This window comes from Parus major, chromosome Z (assembly GCF_001522545.3).
Source record: "Parus major isolate Abel chromosome Z, Parus_major1.1, whole genome shotgun sequence".
NCBI lineage: Eukaryota > Metazoa > Chordata > Aves > Passeriformes > Paridae > Parus > Parus major.
The window spans coordinates 30,269,832-30,289,085 of record NC_031799.1 but is presented as its reverse complement, the minus strand read 5'-3'; the positions used below and the strand labels follow the sequence as shown (position 1 = coordinate 30,289,085).

The 19,254-nt window shown below is 42.3% G+C and overlaps 1 protein-coding gene across 20 annotated transcripts in view; it reads left to right on the top strand.

The window, feature by feature from the left end:
* Positions 1–274: 274 nt before the first annotated feature.
* MPDZ (multiple PDZ domain crumbs cell polarity complex component) overlaps positions 275–19,254 on the top strand; it is a 104,071-nt gene continuing 85,091 nt past the window's right edge. For 9 of the 20 annotated variants that reach the window (XM_015653160.2, XM_015653156.2, XM_015653161.2 and 6 more), the window contains exons 1-3: positions 493–579; positions 8,188–8,258; positions 8,848–9,014. In XM_015653160.2, the coding sequence (XP_015508646.1) occupies positions 8,243–8,258; positions 8,848–9,014 (183 nt within the window). In that variant the 5' untranslated portion in view covers positions 493–579; positions 8,188–8,242. Of the gene's footprint in view, positions 424–491; positions 580–8,187; positions 8,259–8,816; positions 9,015–15,112; positions 15,132–19,254 lie in introns of those variants that run through there. The other 11 variants (XM_033520248.1, XM_033520247.1, XM_015653166.2 and 8 more) reach the window with 5 other exon arrangements.

The following is a 19,254-nucleotide window of genomic DNA, read 5'->3' as shown; positions in this document are numbered from 1 at the left end:
ATCTTGGCATTTTAATTTTTTTAATTTTTTTTTTTTTAACATTTTCAAACATTTGCCATTTTCCTCTCTTCCAGGCCAGGCTCATCTTGTTGCACCAGGATGGGTACGGCCGGTGGCTGGGCTACCAGCAAGCGGGGCCAGGCCCGGCCGCAGGCGGCACCGCACCACTGGAAGAGAGGCAGGGGCCAGTCTGCCGCCGCCTTCACTTCACGGGCGAAGCGGGGAGGTAAACCGGAGCAGCCCGGCTCCCCGCTGTCATCCCGGCAAGGCGTGTGCTCCGGCAGCCGCGGGGAGACAAACTTCGCGGGAAGGGCCGCGACAACACAGGCCGGCAGGGACGGGGCCGGGCACCAGCAGCGTGCCCCGCTATCCCCTGGATACCCCCGCCTACCGCCGCTGCGGGCGGCGGCCCAGCCCACCGCGGTGAGACCCGCGGGCGGGGGGTGCAGGATTAGTTTTCAGGCCGCCGGGGCGTGCCCGAGCGCGCTGCCCCCGCGGCGCGGCTCGCTCGGCGCCGCTACACGGGGGCGGGAAGGGCGGAGAGCGGGGCCGGGCGGCGGGGCCCGCAGAGCCGCTGGGGTAAGCAGGGTGCTGGGCCGGGCGGCGGGGAGCGGGGCGAGCCCGCCCGAGTCGTCCTGCGGGGGTGCGGGTTGGGAAGGGCGGGGAGGGTCCGCCACATCGCTGGAGTTTGAGCGACCTTTTAAAACGCGTTTGACTCTCGAAGTTTTATTTATTACTGTTCATTTTATCCGAAGGGTCTTCCCGGCGGGGGCGGGGGGTGGAGGGGAGAGAGGCCGTGGGGCTGCGGGCTGAGCCTGTTGCTGTGTCCCGGCACATCCTCCCGTCCTCCCCCCGGCCCACCGCGGACGGCGGGAGCGACTGTGGGGCTGGGCCGGGGCGCCGGCCTGCGGCGGGCGGGCGGTCCACAGGCTCGGGCGGCCTGGCGGGGCGTCGTCCCCGCGTAAACAAAAGCCGTACCTCCCCTGACATCTGCAGGGAGCCCTGCTGCCCGTTCACGCATTCCTTTTTTACCCCCTGCGGGCATTTCGTGACGGGAGGACATCTCCTCTGCCGCCGCTGCCGTAGACCTTGCTGGCGGCCGCGGCCCTCGCCGGCACTTGTGGGAGGCGGCGTTGGCTCTCGCTCGGAGCCAGAGCCGGACAGGAGGCCCCGGCGACACTGGCGGTGTCCTCGGGCTCCAGGCGGGGCGGCGGCCGCGGCTCCTCGGGACCGGTACCTGTTGCCGTGCCGGTGTCGACGCTCCCCGCAGGTCCGACCCCGCTGTAGCGCTGCAGCAGCTCCCCGGTGCGCGTTTAAACGTAACGGGTTTGGCTGGGTGGAAGCGGAGGGCGAGGGGCCGCCCGCAGTTGTACTCTTTGATGAGTCTGGGTGCGCGAAGAAAAAGGATGGTTCATTTCTCGTATCCCCCCTGGCTGCCAGCACCTTCCTGTGTTACTGGAAAGAGCTTTAGGAAGAAAGAAAGAAAAAGAAAATCTCACAAAGCCGACCTTTTGAACTCCGTGTACAGCATTTAACAGATTTGATTTGCCATTTGGCTGAAAAACGTTGTGGTTTTATTTTTTTTTCCTTTTCCTTGTATTTTGCTTTTATAAACACAGCGTCGTCCAGCTATATTTTTGTGTCTTATTTTATTTATATATATATATATATTTATATTATTATTTTTTTTTTTTTTTTACTATAAACTATTGTGTGGGAAACGTCCTTATTGGTTTTGGTGCCAGAAAGGGTGTCCGGAGTCTGTCGCCATAGGAGAGTAGTGATTTACTGAAATCAAACGGAAGTGTCCGAGTTTTGCAGCTGTGGAAGTTCTGTTGCGTGATGCCCTGTGGTTTCCATATCACTACTGCGTTTCACAAGCAGCAACTCCTTGGTAGGGAAGAATCTAAACTGGAAAAGGGGAAAGTGGTCAAATAGTTTTTGGGAGTATTATTTGAGGATTCTGTGGAAATTGAAGTAATTGTAACACTAAAAGAAAAGAATGCAAGTGGAAAATACATAAGGATTTACCCACTTTAGCAAGCAGCATTTTTTAGACAGAGACCATCAAATTTTTTTTAAAAATTGTTACCAGTTTGTAGTTGCCTATTTTTATCTCTCCTATCTTGTTAACTGTAACATGCATGTAACATAACTGATTAGCTCTGGTGTTTCGAATGGTTCCCTTAGTGCTTTGAAGAAGCTTTTCACTAGGAACTGGATACATTCTCCCCCCTCTTCTCGCAAAAGCGAACTAGGAAAATTAGATCGCTATCAGCACTAGGGAAAGAGAACTGCACTACTTACATACTAATGGATCTTTTTATTCCACCTGGCTCTGGTGGGGCTCTGGTCTGTGAATTCTTCAGAGGGGAATGCCTCCTATCTTCTCAGTCACGCAGATAGCTGTAGATGGTTTTGTTTTAACAAGTAGCACTTTATTCAGTGCATTGAGAACAGTTTTAAAGACCTTTTAAATCTCCTCTCCATGTCTCACATAAAAAAAATAAAATAAAAATTTGTGACATGTGTTCAGTACATTTTGTAATTGGCTTTATATTTGAGCATCCTGGTGAAGCAGTTTTGGCCAATACAATGTCATGCTGGCAGGATACTACATTATCATTGATAAGGACAGTTTTGTTTCACTGCTGGTATTCCAGACAAGTCAATACAAAAACATGCTATTTTTGCCTGGGCAATAATAACGTATTGCTTATGTAGGCTTTTCTGACCCTGTCCTTACATCTGAGACCTCAATGGTTTTGTTATACAGTGTTATGATTTTCAGTATATGTCACTTGTTGTCACAATACACAAAGAGAAATTTGTTTTTTCAGTTTGTAGGGAAAATGATGAGTCTTTGTTGATGCTTACTGGCAGCTGTTTGGAGAGGCTTTGTATTTATTCGTTTATGTACGCTGTTGTCACCTCTGTGAAGAATCCAGTCTACATTGAGGTGCAACTGCTGTAAAGTCTTTGCTTCATCAGGTTTAATATATTGCTGTTTTTAGAATGCTCTTTATAAATCAATTTGGAATACACTGTGTCACACACAATGTATCAGTAGGTGAAATCATTATGATGGTTTAGACCCATTTTCCAGTTGTAATTATTAGCATGTCAGTTAACATGGATATTATATCTTATGTTGACATAGGGCTACTTACAGTGTTACAGAAAACTGTCAATTACATACAGTGTACAGATTTCCAGTCCATGGAAAAGCATTTTAAGTTTCCTTGATACATTAGTGTGATGTGTACAGAAGGTTAAAAGTAAGGAAGCTCAAAATTCTGTTTTCATAATTGATTCAAAGTACATGGTGCTGTACTTTTCTTCAACATACAGAACCACTACCTCTCTAAGTATTTTTGATGCATTCCACATTTTGTTAGATTTCAAGAGGCTAGTAATGTTTTTTCAAAGTGCTTACAGTTTTAATGTAGGGTGTGCAACACTGCTTTTTTATTTCTGCTTTGAATGTTTCAGAACAATTTTCATTAGCATAGCTTTTAAATGTAGATGTCAGGCATCTCTTGCTTGCTTGTTACATTCCAGGTAGTCAGTGGAAATCTACTTTGTACCTTGTGGAACAGTGCACGTTAATTTTGCTTTTTCTTTTTGTTTGTTCTCTTTTCCCTGATGGTCATTGCTGTTTATTTTCTCATCTTTTATGTGCTTAAGAAAGTGCTGTATGCAGCAGCAAAATTGCATTTGTGACAGTGGAAAAGTAGCTAGGAAAATACACTTAGAAAAGCATGAGATCTTTCAATTAACTGTGAATAGTTTCCACTGCCTTAATTTTGACAAGACTTCTAGGAGTCCAGGATCCACCTTAGTTCTCCTCTCGCGGTTAGTAGCCAGCTTTTGGGAGGTAACTGGGAAAAATGGAAGAGCTCTTAGAATCTGCAGGCAAAGCAGAAAGTTTAGCAATAATGAGTATCTCCCACTTCCTGCATGGTTTGGTTTCTGTTCCTGCACCACATGGTGCTAACACAATATGCCTGTATTTAAATGACAGCCAGAAAATTGGGGAAGAAGATGACATGGGATAAAAATCATGTACTAAAGGATATCTCTAGCCCAGAGAAATCCAGGCCAGTGTTAGATTAGAAGTTTCAAAATACTCTTTTTAGCAGCTATAAAATGCATGTTGTGGTTACCTTGCTGCTTAATTGAAATAGATTTAATTTTAATCTCATGCAACTCAAAGCCAAAGTTTGGGCCTAGAGATCACTCTGTGTCCTCAGAGCACTTCAAGTAATGCAGGAGCTATGAGGCAAAGCCTATTACTATGTTTTCTATCTTTGGCATTGCATGTTTCCTAATCCATGCTGTGAGCATTAGTTTCCAAGGTATTATCTAAAATGGCTTTGTAAAATAGTAGATGGAGTATCCATCAATGAAACAGAGTATGTTTTCTTGTAGAAACTAAGTGATTGGGCGTGAAGGAATGATCAATGCTAATGGGTCATCTTTCTATTTTCATTAATCTTTTGTCTGTTTAGCTAAATGCCTTCTGCAATTGTAGTGGAAAGTGATCAAATAAATTTGGGATGTTAAAAAAATTCTGCCACCTGTGTATTTTAGTGTTTCAGAAGTGGACAGAAGAAACGAGAGTTGCAACATGACAGCTGTTTTCTGGCAATCAGTGTTATCAAAGAAGGATAGGATAAGAGTAGCAGAATGTGTATATAACAGATTTTTGTTCATTAGCATCAGAAGAATCAAATTTTGGAAGTGAAAGCTTGAAAGGGATCATCTTGAACTTTGATTTGTTCTTAGAGAGAATATTGCATGTTTGTCACCATATATCTGTCTAAAATTCCTTTTGTTTTCTATTCTAATGTTCTAAAACAGAAAGAGAGGATGGTGAGGTTTGAGGTTTTTTCCTTTTTTTTCCATTTTGGTTTGTTTAGCTGTTTGGTTTTTTTTTCGTTCAAATCACAATTTTCAGCTGTGTCATTAGAAAATAGATTTAACTTGCTCTTTGCTTAACAGTATTTCTTCAATTTGCCAATGAAGTCTTAAGTCATACAGTCTATGTTTATTACTGTGAAGAGATTAATGAACTTCAGCACTGAAATACAAAAATAGTCAAATCTGCTTTGAGTTAAGCTAGTAAGCTCTTTGAGGTGTGAAGATTGTTGTATCTTGTATAGAAGAGCTGGTTTTTGGCTTCAGAGTCCTGTGACACGGACTGGCAGGAGATTGCAAAATGACAAAATCAGAACTAAACTTCCCACAGAAGTTTTTTCCCCCTCTAGAAATCTATGATGCCGTTATAAAAATATCCACTATAGCAGAATTCGGCTTTTCAACAAGTGATCTTGCATGCCACTCTACTTCTCACTGGCACATTATTTCTTAGATACCTAGAAGCAAGCTGATTTAAAGGCCAGTGTGTTTTGTAGTGGGTGGTGGTGTTTATAAAATGTCTCTGTAGTGCATTTTGGACAGATGTGTGGTTGCTTCTCCAGTACTTCCACTATGTTAATGTGCCATTAAGCTGGTGCTGACAGATCCCTCTTGTTAGCATGGATGTGGCACAGCAGGAGCAGTCACGCGGCTTTTTGCTGTTCCAGAGTGCAGGCAGAGGGGTCATCTTGGCCTGCAACATGTAGAGGCAAACACTGGTGTGCCTCAGTGCGTTGTGTCTACCTCAGAAGGGGTATCTGAGGGAAAATATTCAAAACTGACAACAGTTTTGGCCTTGCTCATGCTTATTGCTGCAGTCAACAAAAGTGTTAAGATGGCCAGCTGGGGAGGAATTTCTTGCTATTATAAACCCAGATAAGGAGAATAAACTGAGAGTTCAGATTGGATTTGTTGATGCTAGCATGGTGCTAGAGCAGTATTCACTCCTCTCTCTAAAGCATGAGGTAAATATAAAGTAGGTAATGAATGTTTTAGCAGAGCTAAGGACTTCTTTTCATTGCAAATTAAGTGACATAATCTCAACCTATAGATATGTTTAGGACTTGTGTCTGCTTTTAGAATCTCCTGCAGTAATTTATTAGAGTTCATACCTTCAGGATTGCATGAATGCATTGATGACCTTGGGTGCTGTCACTTGTAAAATTTCCTTTCATTTGCCTTTCACAGGACACGAAGAATGAGATTTTAGTCAAACTGAGTCATGAGATAAAGCAATATCCAGCTATTCCAAAAGATAGAGACATTTTTCAGTTGAATCTCTTGTTGAGGTTCTTGCAGAGCTAAAGCAGAACAGTAAGCCTCTATTTTTCCTGAGTAGTTTCATCTGTTGAACATATGGTGTTATGTGCTTGTGTGTGTAGTGCTATGATAAATGAAATGACTAAAAAATGCTCAATTTCTAAGTTTTTGCACCATTTGCTGGTTCCATCCACTACACAACTCCAATAATAAGTATTGAGAAGGAAAGAATTGCTTTCATTGCCTTTGTCACTGAGGAAAACATCTACGAGCATGACATAAATACCTATGTTTTAAAGTGTGAGCTCTGAATAGAAGTGATAGTAGTTTTAATCTAGAAAGAAAAGCTATGGGTGATTAAGGTTTGTGGAAGTCAGCTTCCTTCATAATGCTTAAATAATCTCATTCAGCCCTTCCTATGTAAAATAGACTTAATTTTGTCCTGTTTTGTGGAGTGACAGGGTGGAAATACAAGATATTTGGGTTGTTTTTGAGATATGGTAATTTCTCATGCTGGGATTTTCCTTGCCAAGTAAGGAAAAAAAATATAAATGCTTATTTTTATTCAAAGGCATAATTTGTATCATGGAGTAACATTACTTTGACAAAGTCAGGTTTAAGGGGTCTGAATATTGTACATTGTCCTAAAAAGAGTTATCAGTGATTCTGTATCAATTGTCAAATTCAAATGCAATCTTCAGAGAGGTTGTGGACTCCCCATTCTTTTAGTGTGCTAGATTGGGCTCTTAGTAACCAGGTCTAGTAGAAGGTTCTCTGCCCATGTCAGTAGAGCTGGAACTAGATGATCTTTAACCTCTCTTCCAACATAAACCATTCTGTGATTCTGTGAATAAAACTGATAGGAAGCTCCAGGTGAATTGAAACTAGGGAAGTCATATTTTTATGGAACTAGGGAAGTTCCATAAGATGGAACTTGAGACCATTTTAAACCCATTTGGTGTGCTTTTTCTGCACAAACTGCAAATAGTATTGGCTGGACAGAATGATCAGGTTCTATAACTAATGATCCTGTTAGGCTGTCTTATCCAGTGGTCTGTCAACATCATTCCTTTTCCTCTTTTTATCTGAAGTCTCAAGAAAAAAATCACTTGAGTGTTTTAGAGATCACTGCTCTGCATATTTTTAGATTCTATAGATTCAATTGGGGGTGCTGTACTGGAATATTTTCCTACTACAAATAAAACAAAAGCATCATTGTGAAAGATAAGATCATATTCTTATGATCAGTTCATATACCTTCAATGATATTTGAGCTCCTCTGTTCTCTTCAGTTATCCATCTTCATCAAACATGTTCTGTCACTGCAAATTTTTGAGCAATTGCAAGCGTACATTTTTAAAAAGCCTCAAACAACCCCAAAGCAGCAAAAAACAATAAGCAAAGCAGTTTCAGAATTTTTTTCTCCCAGTCTAGGATTTCCTTCCTGGAAACCCACACAGCTATCATCCACATCTCAGTCTCAATTCCAATAGGTATCAACAGTAGAGGTTCTAGTGTGAGAGTCCTTAGCCTTGTGGTTTATATGACTTTTCTTTCAAAGGTGACTGTAAAAAATGTGTTGTGGCTCATGCACCTGAAATTGTCAACACAGAGCTTGAAAACTGATCCCGCAGGGAATGTCTTTTGTGAATCACTGAAAAGGAAAGCAATGAAACAGTGTAAAATATCATTGGCAGCTATGATTCATAGTGTCTGATTAAAGCAGTGCAGGACATGTTGTGCAACACTATGCAGACAGCTGCTTTGATATGGAAATACAAATATATTACAAAGTATATTCCTAAAGCAATTTTCAGAAAGGTTGTGAGCACCAAAGGGAATCAGAATATGGTCACCTTTGAGGTTATTTTAATTATCTGTGGAGATAGTTTTTTTCTGGATTGTTATTTTGCTGTTTATTGCTTTCAAAAGTCAAGCTTCTTTCTTTCCCTTCAGAGCTTAGTATTTCTACAAATGTGACCTTTTTTTGTTTCTGTTACTTTTCAGGAAAATATTTACTATCTCTTTCCAGTGTTGAAATTGAAGCTGAGAAGCAGAAAAGATGTTGGAAACAATTGGTAATTTTTTTTCATTTGTATCACAGTCTTTTTGTGGCCAAATTGAGTGTGTGTGATAGATTTGGGATATGGGTGTATACTGCTGAGAGAGGTTTTGAAAAAACATAATCTACTGTACTTAGAAATGCATGTTGTGTTTGGGTTTTTGTATTTGAAAACAAAAGTTGTACAATTATATGTTTAATGTATTTAAATTTTAGCCTTCTTGTCTTGATTTCTTTGTTTTAATTTTTCTTGTTAAATTAAATTAAAGGTTTGTATGGAAAAGACAAATATTTTCTATTATGACTATTTATGCCACTATTTATTTACAGTGGACTGTAGCCATAGTTCATGCAACTGAATTTCAATGAAGGCTCTTTCATTTTTGTAACCCACTTCTTGATGGAGAAAAATACAATTTTCATTGGCTTCTGATTTATGCTTTGCCTCTGAGTTCCTGCTTCATTAGACAGGCTCTTTCTTTTTGTTCAAAACAGAGCCATTCAAGTTCTCTGTAGTTTGAACAATAAAAAGGCTTATATTTAAACGTGTTACCTTGTGTGGCTGTTTCTATTCTGCTACTGACTAGGAATGATTATTGCTACAGATACACATCGGGCCCTCCAGGCCATGGAACGCTTACAGGCAAAACTTCGGGATCGAGGTGACATTGCAAATGAGGAGAAACTGAGCCTATTAAAATCAGTGCTTCAGAGTCCTCTCTTTAATCAAATTCTGAGCCTTCAGACTTCTGTTCAACAACTGAGAGATCAGGTAGGAAGAGCAGTCTTGCAAGTGCAAGGGGAAACTTGCTACGGTAATCCAAAAAGATGTGTGTTTCTGCTTGTTGAATAGTGAAATAGCTTAAACTGAACATCTGATCCAAATGTTCGGGGACATATCCCATTAACTTTTTGGGGCTTTTTGAGGCTGTATTTTGTGTATGTGATTTTTGTGTATATGTTTGTTGTTTAAAATGTGCAGGGTATGGAAATTGTGATATGGATGTGGGTTAACATAAAGCTTTCTTTCTCTGCCCTTCAGAAGAAGGTTGTTTTCTATAAGGTCTAGGACCTTTTTCCTAGGAGCCTTTTATTGCTCTTTTGTGTCTTACCCTCCTAAAATGAGGATGTAGAGGGAAGCTGTGGAATGGTTGACTTCAGAAAGATATGAAGAACTATTTCGTACTAGGAATAAAAGATCAAAGTGAAGCCAGAGCTCCTGCCTCCTTTTTGCTTGCTCAGGGTATTAAGTATTCATTTTCCACATATTTTCAATGAGCTTGAGAAAAGGGTCAGCAACTTGGCTATATTGACTTTATTTGTTGCTATGATTTTCTTGTCAGCAGAATAAGAATTTGAAAAATACAGAAATTCAGTTCAGTAACTGAATTAGGACTAGACTATGTATCTGGCTTTACAAATCATTCTTCCTGTTGACTCCTGCAAGATGGCCAGTTCTGTCTGGTATGCAGAATTGCTGAAATGGGAGCCAGCAGACTCTGTACATGAACCTTATGGTCAGTGTGGAGCCCCATCTGGTCTCTGACCAGACTGTGAGGAGGAGGATTCCTCACAATCCTCACAGTACTTCAGCTGTGTGGCAGAATTCCTTGTGGCCCTTTATTGATTCTTGTGGTTTTGCACAGACAAGAAATAAGTTAGGATGCTGTCTATGCTGTATTCATCACAATGTTTTTCAGATTTAGAGTGTTTAGAGACTTGATGACATTGGAGTAATTAAAAAAAATCTCAGGGAAAAAGAAACTGTCCTGAGGGTTTGTTTGCGCTGCTGTTTGAAAATGAGGATTTATCAGTGACATCCAGAAATTGTATGAATTATGTGGTGAAGACCCTGGGATCCTTTCTCACCCTGTAGTGAGAAATAAAATTATGCCTGAAACATTAATAAAACTTTGGTAAAGTGGCAAATTAAATTTTCACTTCTGGACATTAACTGTGAAGTTAAAGGATGGATATCTTTTTAAATACACTTGTCTAAATTAGAGAATGAACCAGGAGATAATAGGATGGGTAATTTAAGGCATATATTTTTTGAAAAGCAAGCAGTAACTTCACTTTTTGTCCTGACTCTGCAGATGTATCTGTGAAGTAATTTTAGTGATCTGTACATGTTGCTTAGTAGGTACCCTGTCTAGTTGACAGGGGAGCTATTCAAATGTGAATTCCCATTTTTTTATGTGTGCTTATATGAGTACTTACGCATGTAAATATATGTTTCCAGCATTCTTGGATTTGTGTCAGTTCCTTATCCTGTGTTTTTTCTGTAGATTTTCTTCCCTGCAATATAACATGAAGTTATTTGTTTTTATTTTGTGTTATTTAAATATTTACAAAGCACACTGAAACAGGACAAAGAATAAAAGCTTGAAATAGGCAATTATGTTAAAAATACTTGTATTTTCTAAAGTTCACTTTTGAGGACACCATTCAGGGACACCCTTTTTACGACTGGTAGGGTACTGTGCTCTTGATGCTCTTAAGCTATAGGTTGATGAAAACTGCAAGGCATGTGAGTAGCGACCAGGGTTTTTGGCCAAGCTGTGCCAGACTAAGGAGGCAAGTTGTGTCCTAACAGTTGCAGTCAGAGCCTTGTTCAAGACAGGATGACAAAGGGTGCTGAGTTCTGCAATGACAAGATGTTGCAGCCTCTACCCACTGGAGACTAAGACGGTTACTTTTTTTTATGCTTAAAGATGAGCTGCAGTAACAGTTGAATAAGGATTTGATTCTTTTCAAGGTGAAGTGTGACAATCTGTTTAACTGCTCCTATGTTTTCTATGAGTTCTTAAAGCACTACAAGAGTACTGCAAAATTCTCGGGGAGGTCATCTTTTAGGACAGTCTAATTTGAAAGAGGGGGCGGGAGAAGAGAAGCCAGAATGGCAGATTACTTTACAAGTCAAACAGATTCCTTGCAAGTGTCCCACCAGAAGCAAGTCAGCCAGTGAGACTTCATCGTGGGCCTCTAGGGTGATCAATCAATTTAAAGATAAGGATGTATTCCTGGCTTGAGGCACTGTCTGGAAGGCATAGAGATGATAGTGAAACTCCTGCCTTCTATTTGTGCAGTGTGTGGACTGAGTGGTATGTTGCTTTATCTTGAGGCATGGTGCTAAAGTCAGCAAATCTGATGCCTTGGTTCTTATTGGTAGGCTTTAAAGTTGTGGGGTATTTATTTTTTCCTTAAATGAGCAAGCAGGATTTGTTTGTACTGCAAAACTGTCATATTGAAGTTAACCAAAGAGGAAAATTCTAGGCACAACAAAGAGATGTTTTTTTGTGAATTACTGTTCTGACTTCACAAGTCTTTTGAGCTGGGGAGCACTGAAGGAACCAGTTTTCTTCTTGTCTCTTTCTGTCCTTGTTCTTCAGTTAATGCTTGTTTTCTCATGCTGAGGAGGAGTCTTGTTGTTTGAAGATAATGCAGAGACAGAAGAAAAACAGAGATTGTGATGTTTTAAATATTTAAATAGTATTTTTGTTTCTTTATGAAATATTTTAAAGAAAATATTGTCAGACCATGTTAACATTCCTGTCCTGCTTCCCTTCTATTCCTTTTGTCTCTCAGTTGTTCACCTCCTCCTCCCCACCTCCTCCTGCCTCCTTTCCACTCAGAATCCTGCCAGAACAAAATATCTGGTGGTGGGCTCAGATGGGAGGGCTGCATTTCTCAGTTTTGAGATTTTTTTTTTTTGTTTGGTGGTTTATTTTGTTTGTTTGGGGTTTTTTTGGTGGGCTTGTTTTTGTTTGGTTTGTTTAGTTGTTTGCTTGTTTGTTTTTTTTTCTGTTCTGTTTTTTGGTTTTGTTGTTTTGTTTTCACTTGTGAGTTTGACCATAGTTTTTCCTTTACATTGTAGTGGTGTCAGTGCAAGAGAAGATTTAGGGAAGAAGTAGAAACTGTCTTTTCATATTGCTTATCAACAGTGTTAACTCTGTATTTTGCACAACTAGAGATGTTTAGTTCATGTTTTTTAATCCCTTTTGGCAACAATAATATTTGTTCTTTTAAGTGAAGTGATCACAAGAAATGCTAATTTGGGATGATCTTCATCTGCTCTGAGGATGGAGTCATAAAGGTGCAGCCAGCAGAGTGGTGCTGGTGCCAGTTTCCGTTCCTGGGAGCTCAGGGCCTTTCCCTGCTGTTGTTGCATGTTCTCTGCCTTGTGCTTTCTCACTTCCAGTGATTGCTGTTGCAGCTGGCCTTTTTGCTACTCAGGAATCTTACAATCAGTTTTGTGCTTCTTGGCATGTCCAGGGCTGATGCTCAGTGGCTGGAGTGCAGAAATACTGAAAATTTCTTTTTGTCTAATGTTGAGGACATTGCTTTAAGTGTTGTTTTTTTTGTTAAAAGAAGTGTTTTGAGCTAGTGCATGTAAGCACTTAAAATTTGATTGTATTTAGTGTCTATCTGTGTGACTAAAACATAAATTTTGTCATACTAAGTGGTATTTATTAATTTTTCTTTTTATCATATACAAGTTATGTCCACATTGGAGATATTGATGCCATAAGTAGAAAGCCAATTAAGGAAAAATAGTATAAGAAAGCTTATAAAACAAAGCAGTAATATTTCATACTGTAATTAAACAATCATAGTACTATAAAGCTACTTTTTAATGGAATTATGGTGATTGTATTACTGCAAAGTAGTGCAATTTATAAATTATGAAAAATATTTAATTTTAAGATTTCCACTTGTGGCTTATTGCTCCCCCTGGAATGACCTATACTTCTGTGGTTAGCAAGAATATATAGCAGTTATTCTCTACTTTTTCATGCTCATGCTATAAGCCTGGATTTCAGGGGTCACATGGAAGAGAGTGGTCATCACATTTCCGTTTATAATTTGTCTCGGAATTCTGAACTTCTACCTTAAGTACTACTGTAAATGTCACTATAAATGTTGTTATAGTTTTTAAGGTATAACCATGTCTGTTTCAGAAGAGATGTGAAATGTGAGGTTTTTGCACACACATACAGAAAACTCTACTCTGTTAACAGTTTAACATTTTTAATTTTTTTTTCTAGGAATTTCAGAGATCAGATGACATTTTATGTGAGGTTTGCTTCATGTGCTAATCACATCCTCCATTAAACATGAGCTGTGTTTTGTTGCAGTTGGGTCTGGGTGTCTGTCCAGCCCCCAGCTCTGCCAGCAACAATCCCAGACAGACAACCTGGGGAGGAGCCGCTGTCTGGGGAGTTCCAGGCAGTTTCCAGCCAGGGGTAACCCTTAGGACCTTGGCCTGAGGCTTCAAGTGATCAGCTGTTTTAGAAGTGATTTCTGATCTTGCCATGATCAGCTCAGATCAGCCCAGCCAGCTCCACTCATGGGTTACTGCAGCTACACACAGATGAGAGATGAGAGACCATGTGGCGTTCTGCAGGGTCCTCTACTGCAGGTTTCAGTGAAGGGGCCAGTGATGATCTGGGCAAAAGCTGGGGTTTTTATTGGGAAGGGCAGAATTGGAAAAGGGGCCAAGGGTCTGAGACCAGGTTAAGATGCCCAGTAGTTAACAGGGAGATAACATAGGGTCCTGAATCAGGAAGGGATCCACAGCTTAGTCACCATGACTAAGTGGTTTTGTCTTATCTTGGGGCAGATTTCCAGGGAGGGAGCCTGTCAGAGGACTGGGCTTCGTCCACAGCTCCTCTCTCTGTATTTAGTAAAAAGGCATCTCCTATAGCTCTTTTGAAGTAACAGAGAAAGCATGAGAATATAGCTAATACAAAAATAATCACAGTAAAAATCCACAAAATTCCCTTAACTAAAGATGACACTCATCCTGTTAGTCCCCATTGACTGAAAAGGTAATCTTCATCTTTGGACAGGGATGGGGCTTCTGAAAGGGAATATAAGCAAAATTTGTTGCCTTTATTGGGGGGAGCGGGGGTGGAGCAGGGGGAGGCTTAAGGTTTTCTCCCTCATCCCTTTCCCCCATTCCTTCTCCCCTTTTTCTATTTACTAAAAACTGAGGACAGGGAAGGTAGGTAGGTTCTGGAGAGGTTCTGGCAAGGGTTGAGGGAAGGGGACATGAGGGTTTTTAGGGAAAGAGGGGTAACAATATATAAACTAGGGAGCAATTTGTGGCCAGATTGCATCTGGCCTATGGCTTGGCTGATGCAGCAGCAACTTGTTCAGTTCTCGGTTTTGTCTGCTGTCATGTGATGGGATGGTCTTCTTTCTGGTTTGTGGACGCTTGGCGACGTCTTTGTCTCCAGGCTGAATTGGTCTGGTTTTGTGGAGGTCTTGTATTGGACTCAGGAGAATTCTTGTTAGTGTCCATGGGGACACTGTATGCAGTGCCTAGATACGGCTTTATGTTTTTTCCTGGGAACCATCTTGGTCCGGATGGTAATATTCCCCAGATAATCAGCTGGAATGGCCCAGAAACCTGACATGTCTCTGGTCCTTTACTGGTGGCTTCTCAGTGAGCTTAGCTTGGGCTGAATTTGAGAAATGACAAAGGATTGATGGGTCAGGCTCAGATGCTGTACGATTTAGGAAGTTAATGACATAGCCTTACAAAGTCTTTTGACAGGGTTTGTAATTTGTGCTTCTCTCCATTATTGATGAAGGACTCTTTTGAGGGTTTGATGAGTCCTTTCTTTGATGGATTGTCCTGTGGGATTTGCAGGTATGCCTTTATTTTGTTCTATTTGCCACTCACTGAAGAACTCTTTTAGCCTATGAGAGGCATAGGCAGGTCCATTGTCTGTTTTGATGTTTTTTAGGACTCCTGGAATGGCAAATGCAAGAAGAAAATACTTGATGGTGTGAGTGGCATTCTCTTCTACGTGAGCTGATGCAAATACTGCTCCAGAAAGTGTGTCAACGGACACATGCACATGTTTAGACCTTCCAAAAGGTGGGAAGTGAGTCACGTCAGTCTGCTACAACTGACAGCTGTTCAGGCCTCAGGGATTGACCCCATAGATGGTATCTGGTAATTCTGGCAGTTTGCTATAATAGCTTTTGCTTGGTCTTCTGAGAGCTTGAACATTCTGATGAGGGCAGGTACATTTTGATGATAAAATGCATGTGACAACTTTGCCTGAGTAAGGAAAGAACTGCTTTCATTGCCTTTGCCACTGAGGAAAACATCTAGGAGCATGATAGTCATGACAGACATGCCAGTTTCTACTGGCATGGCCAATGCATCTGCCTTCTTGTTCCCTTCTGTGATGGCACCTGGCAAATCAGTGTGTAACCTCACATGCATAATATGGTAAGGTTGTTTTCTGTGGGATGTTAAACAAGTTAATTTGGAGATCAGTTGGTGTAATTTTGGATTGGAAACATCTTTGAGAAAAATGTGTTCTGCCCTCATAGCTATACCAGCAACACAGGCTGAATCTGTGACCAAATTAAAGGTTTTGTCTTTGAATTTCCCAAAGGCTCTGACAGCAGCTGCTAACTCAGCTATCTGTGGAGATCCTTCCACTGTTTGGACAGCAGATTCCCACTTTTGAGTCTTGGGGTCCTTCCAGGTCATTACATACTTGTGGGACAACCCTGAACCATCTGTAAAAATGTTTAGAGCTTTGAGAGGTGTCCTGCTTTGGACTAATTTTAGGGTCAGATTAAAGGCCACATTAAAAAGTTAGTGTTTTAGTATGTGGATGGAAATTTGTCCTGTATAGCTATCCAGGGCAAACTGGGATTTTTCATTGGTCTGGAGCAAATGCTCTAGGTCTCCAGTGGGAGGTATAGGCATGTGAACTCCGCAAGACAGCGGAGGCGAGTCCTATTTTTTTTATTAGATGTGCCATGATTTCTTGAAAGGTGGTAGTTGTTTTTGTAGGCTGGCTGTTTGTAAAGATCCTTTCAAGTATCAATAGAGGGTCTCTGAGTTGAGGGTCCCATTGGAAAATCAGTCCATGAAAATGGGCGGCCTTTCCCAAACTGGAAAGGCAGGCTGGGCTTGAACCGATGAGCTTGGCATGAAGGCAGGCATTCTTGGATTTTGGTGATGGTATCTCGGGCTTCTGGTGTGAGGGCACATGGAGAGTCCAGGTCTCCACTGCCACAGAGAAGACGGAACAGGGGGACGAGGTCCTCTGATGTAATTCCAGTTAGGAGACAGATCCAGTTGGTGGACCCACATAAACTGTGCAAGTCTCTCAGGGTCTTTGGGTCATCTTGGATAGTGAACTTCTGGGGTACGATGGTTTTTTCATGAATTTGGAGTCCGAGATAAGTCCGTGGGCTAGTGTACTGCATTTTGTCCTCATGAATCTCGAATCCCACTTTCTCTATGGTTTCAATGGTCTTTTTAACTGCTTTGTCCATGTAAGTCTTTTCTGGTGCACAGACCAGGATATCATCCATGTAGTGGTGGATGACTGCATCTGGGAATAGCGTCTGGACAGGGGTCAGAATGTGAGCAACATACCACTGGCATAGTTGGACTGTTCTTGAGGCCTTGAGGTAGATAAAGCCAATGATATCTTTTGAGTAGAGCCTCTCTGTTAAGAGAGGAGATGGAGAAGGCAAAGTGGGAGGCATTTTGGGGTGCAGTGGAATGCTGAAGAAACAATCTTTGATATCTATGATGACAAGAGTCCAGTCTTGAGGCAGCATCGATTGTGAGGGCAGACCAGGCTGAAGGGGACCCATGTCCTCAATGATCTCATTGATCTTGCGAAGATCGTGTAAAAGTCTCCATCTGTCCTTTCCAGGCTTTTTCAGCACGAAGACTGGGGAGTTCCAGGGGCTGGTGGTCTCGATGATGTCACCTTTGGCAAGCTGCTCTTCAACTAGGTCTTGTAGAATGCGCAATTTTACCTTTGAGAAGGGCCATTGCTCGACGCAGACTGGGTCCTTGTGTTTTCAAGTCAGCCCAGGGGTAGATGGCAGCATGCAGTCCTCAGTGGCCCCAGTCAGAAATTCCAGCTGGGAAGGAAGCCCCACACTAGGATAGAAGGTCCCTGCCCCATAGGGTGAGGGTAAGGCAGCCCTTACCATGAATGGCCAGATGGTTGCCAGCTTGCCTTCAGGTCCTTTGATGATGACATTCTGCTTGCTGCGCGTAGACACTGTGACTCCACCAATCCCTGAAATCATGCCTGCCACAGGCTGCAGTTCCCACTTTGCTGGCCACTCCGAGTGGGCAATGATGGTTACATCTGCTGCAGTGTCAAGCGTCCCTGGTTGGTAGACTTTCTCTCCCTTGCAGAATAAGCCATACTCGATGGTAGGCTTATTTGAGCCCAGAGTCTGTGCCCACATTACTGTGGGGTTGAGTCGTTCCATGTGGTTCAGTGGGAATAGAAAGGCTTGCGCAATCGGGATTCCCTGTGAAAGGTAAAAGGGTGTGTCCATGCAGCATAGCTGGACAGAGATTTCTTGTCCAGGGTACACTGTTCATAATTCTGGAAAAACAAACATTTCATTTGGACCATGGAAAGTGTCACCTATAATGTCCCAGGGACCATCTTTTGGTCCATGCTTTCCTGTGGGAACATGGTAAACACTTTCATCTGTAAAGTCAATGAACAGTGCTGTTTCCAGCTGGCGCCTGGTTCCCATCGGTATATTTCTGTGTGTTGAGTCCTCCTCCTGGCTTGGGATCACATCATCCTCCTGGGATGATGTGCTGTGCTGCTTCCCACCTTCCTGGTCCTGGCTGTCCGATATAAATCTCACAGCTGGGACAGAACGAGATGGCTTTTGATTTGTTGTCTGCACATGGGGCCTTACTGTGCTGCACTGGAAGTTTCCTGAGTGCTGCTCGTATTGCTGTGGTCTCTGGGGCCTTTAGAAGCCAGTGCAGAGGTCTTGGGTGGGTGACCTCTCTGGCCAGTCCTTTATAAAGTGTCCAAATTCCCCACAATTGAATCAGCGAACACTATCTTTGGAAGTTACCACTGCAAATGCTCCAGAAACCCCTTTAGCAATGCTTTTAGCAGCCACCTGGACAACTGTTTTCAGTGGACAAATGGTGTGTACAGCTTTCCACCAGTAGGTTCTGTGTCCAAGGGTAAAGTCCTCAGAATAGTTTTACATTGTTCATTAGCATTCTTTATAGCTAGTTTACTCAGATGTTCCTTTTGTGCCCCTTTATTCTCTATTTGTTTTTCCAAGGCATCTTTTAATCTATCCACAAATTTAATAAAACTCTCTTCCACCCCTTGTTTGATATTAGGAAAATGTAGGGTGGGAGTAGAGTCATCTGGAGTGAGGAACAATGATTTTGCTGCAATATGTCTTGTTTCCTCAGGTAAAGTGTTAGCTTGTTCTGAGGATTTTTATAGGTAATTTTCTCCAGCTAGCTGTTCAACAGTAAAATTTGCATATTTGCATCTTTAGAATATTTGTCAGATAATGTTTTTAAATGTTTTTTCCAATAGCACATATTCATCGGGGGAAAGAAGGCGTTGCACAATATTTTTGACATAGTGTGGTACTAAGATGTGTGCAGAGAAAATGGCCTCTAGGCAATTACTAAAAAGATGTGTTCCTCGTCCATGTTCTTTGGCTGTTTCACGAAGGTCTGTAAGTTCTTTGTTAGTAATGGGCTACCGCACCGTTCTGTTTGTTGCACCATTCCTGCTTTTTATAAGTTACTGGGAACACAGGTATCTTTTGAGCTAACTGCCATTCACCTGCCTGAGCGGCTTGAAAGCAATTTATTGCCCAAGGGTCAGTTTCATCTGAATCAGTCAGTTGCGTTGCTGTCGCTGTCATCCTCAGCAGAGAATGCAGGGCATACATCTGTACGATGCCTCATTGAGTGCACCAGGGGTGCCTGGAGCGGGGCGTTGTGGGGCCGGCAGGGCGCAGCCGGGCCGTGGGGAAGCTGTGGTGGGGCCGGCAGGGCGCAGCCGGGCCGTGGGGAAGCTGTGGTGGGGCCGGCAGGGCGCTGCAGGGCGGCAGTGCCAGCTGTGTGTGGCGGCTGCAGGTCTCAGCAGTGCTGGGTGCCCGGTTTTGCAGCGGTGTAGCGGCTGAAGCTGTGGCTGAGGCGGCGGAAGCCGCAGCAGGAGGAAAAG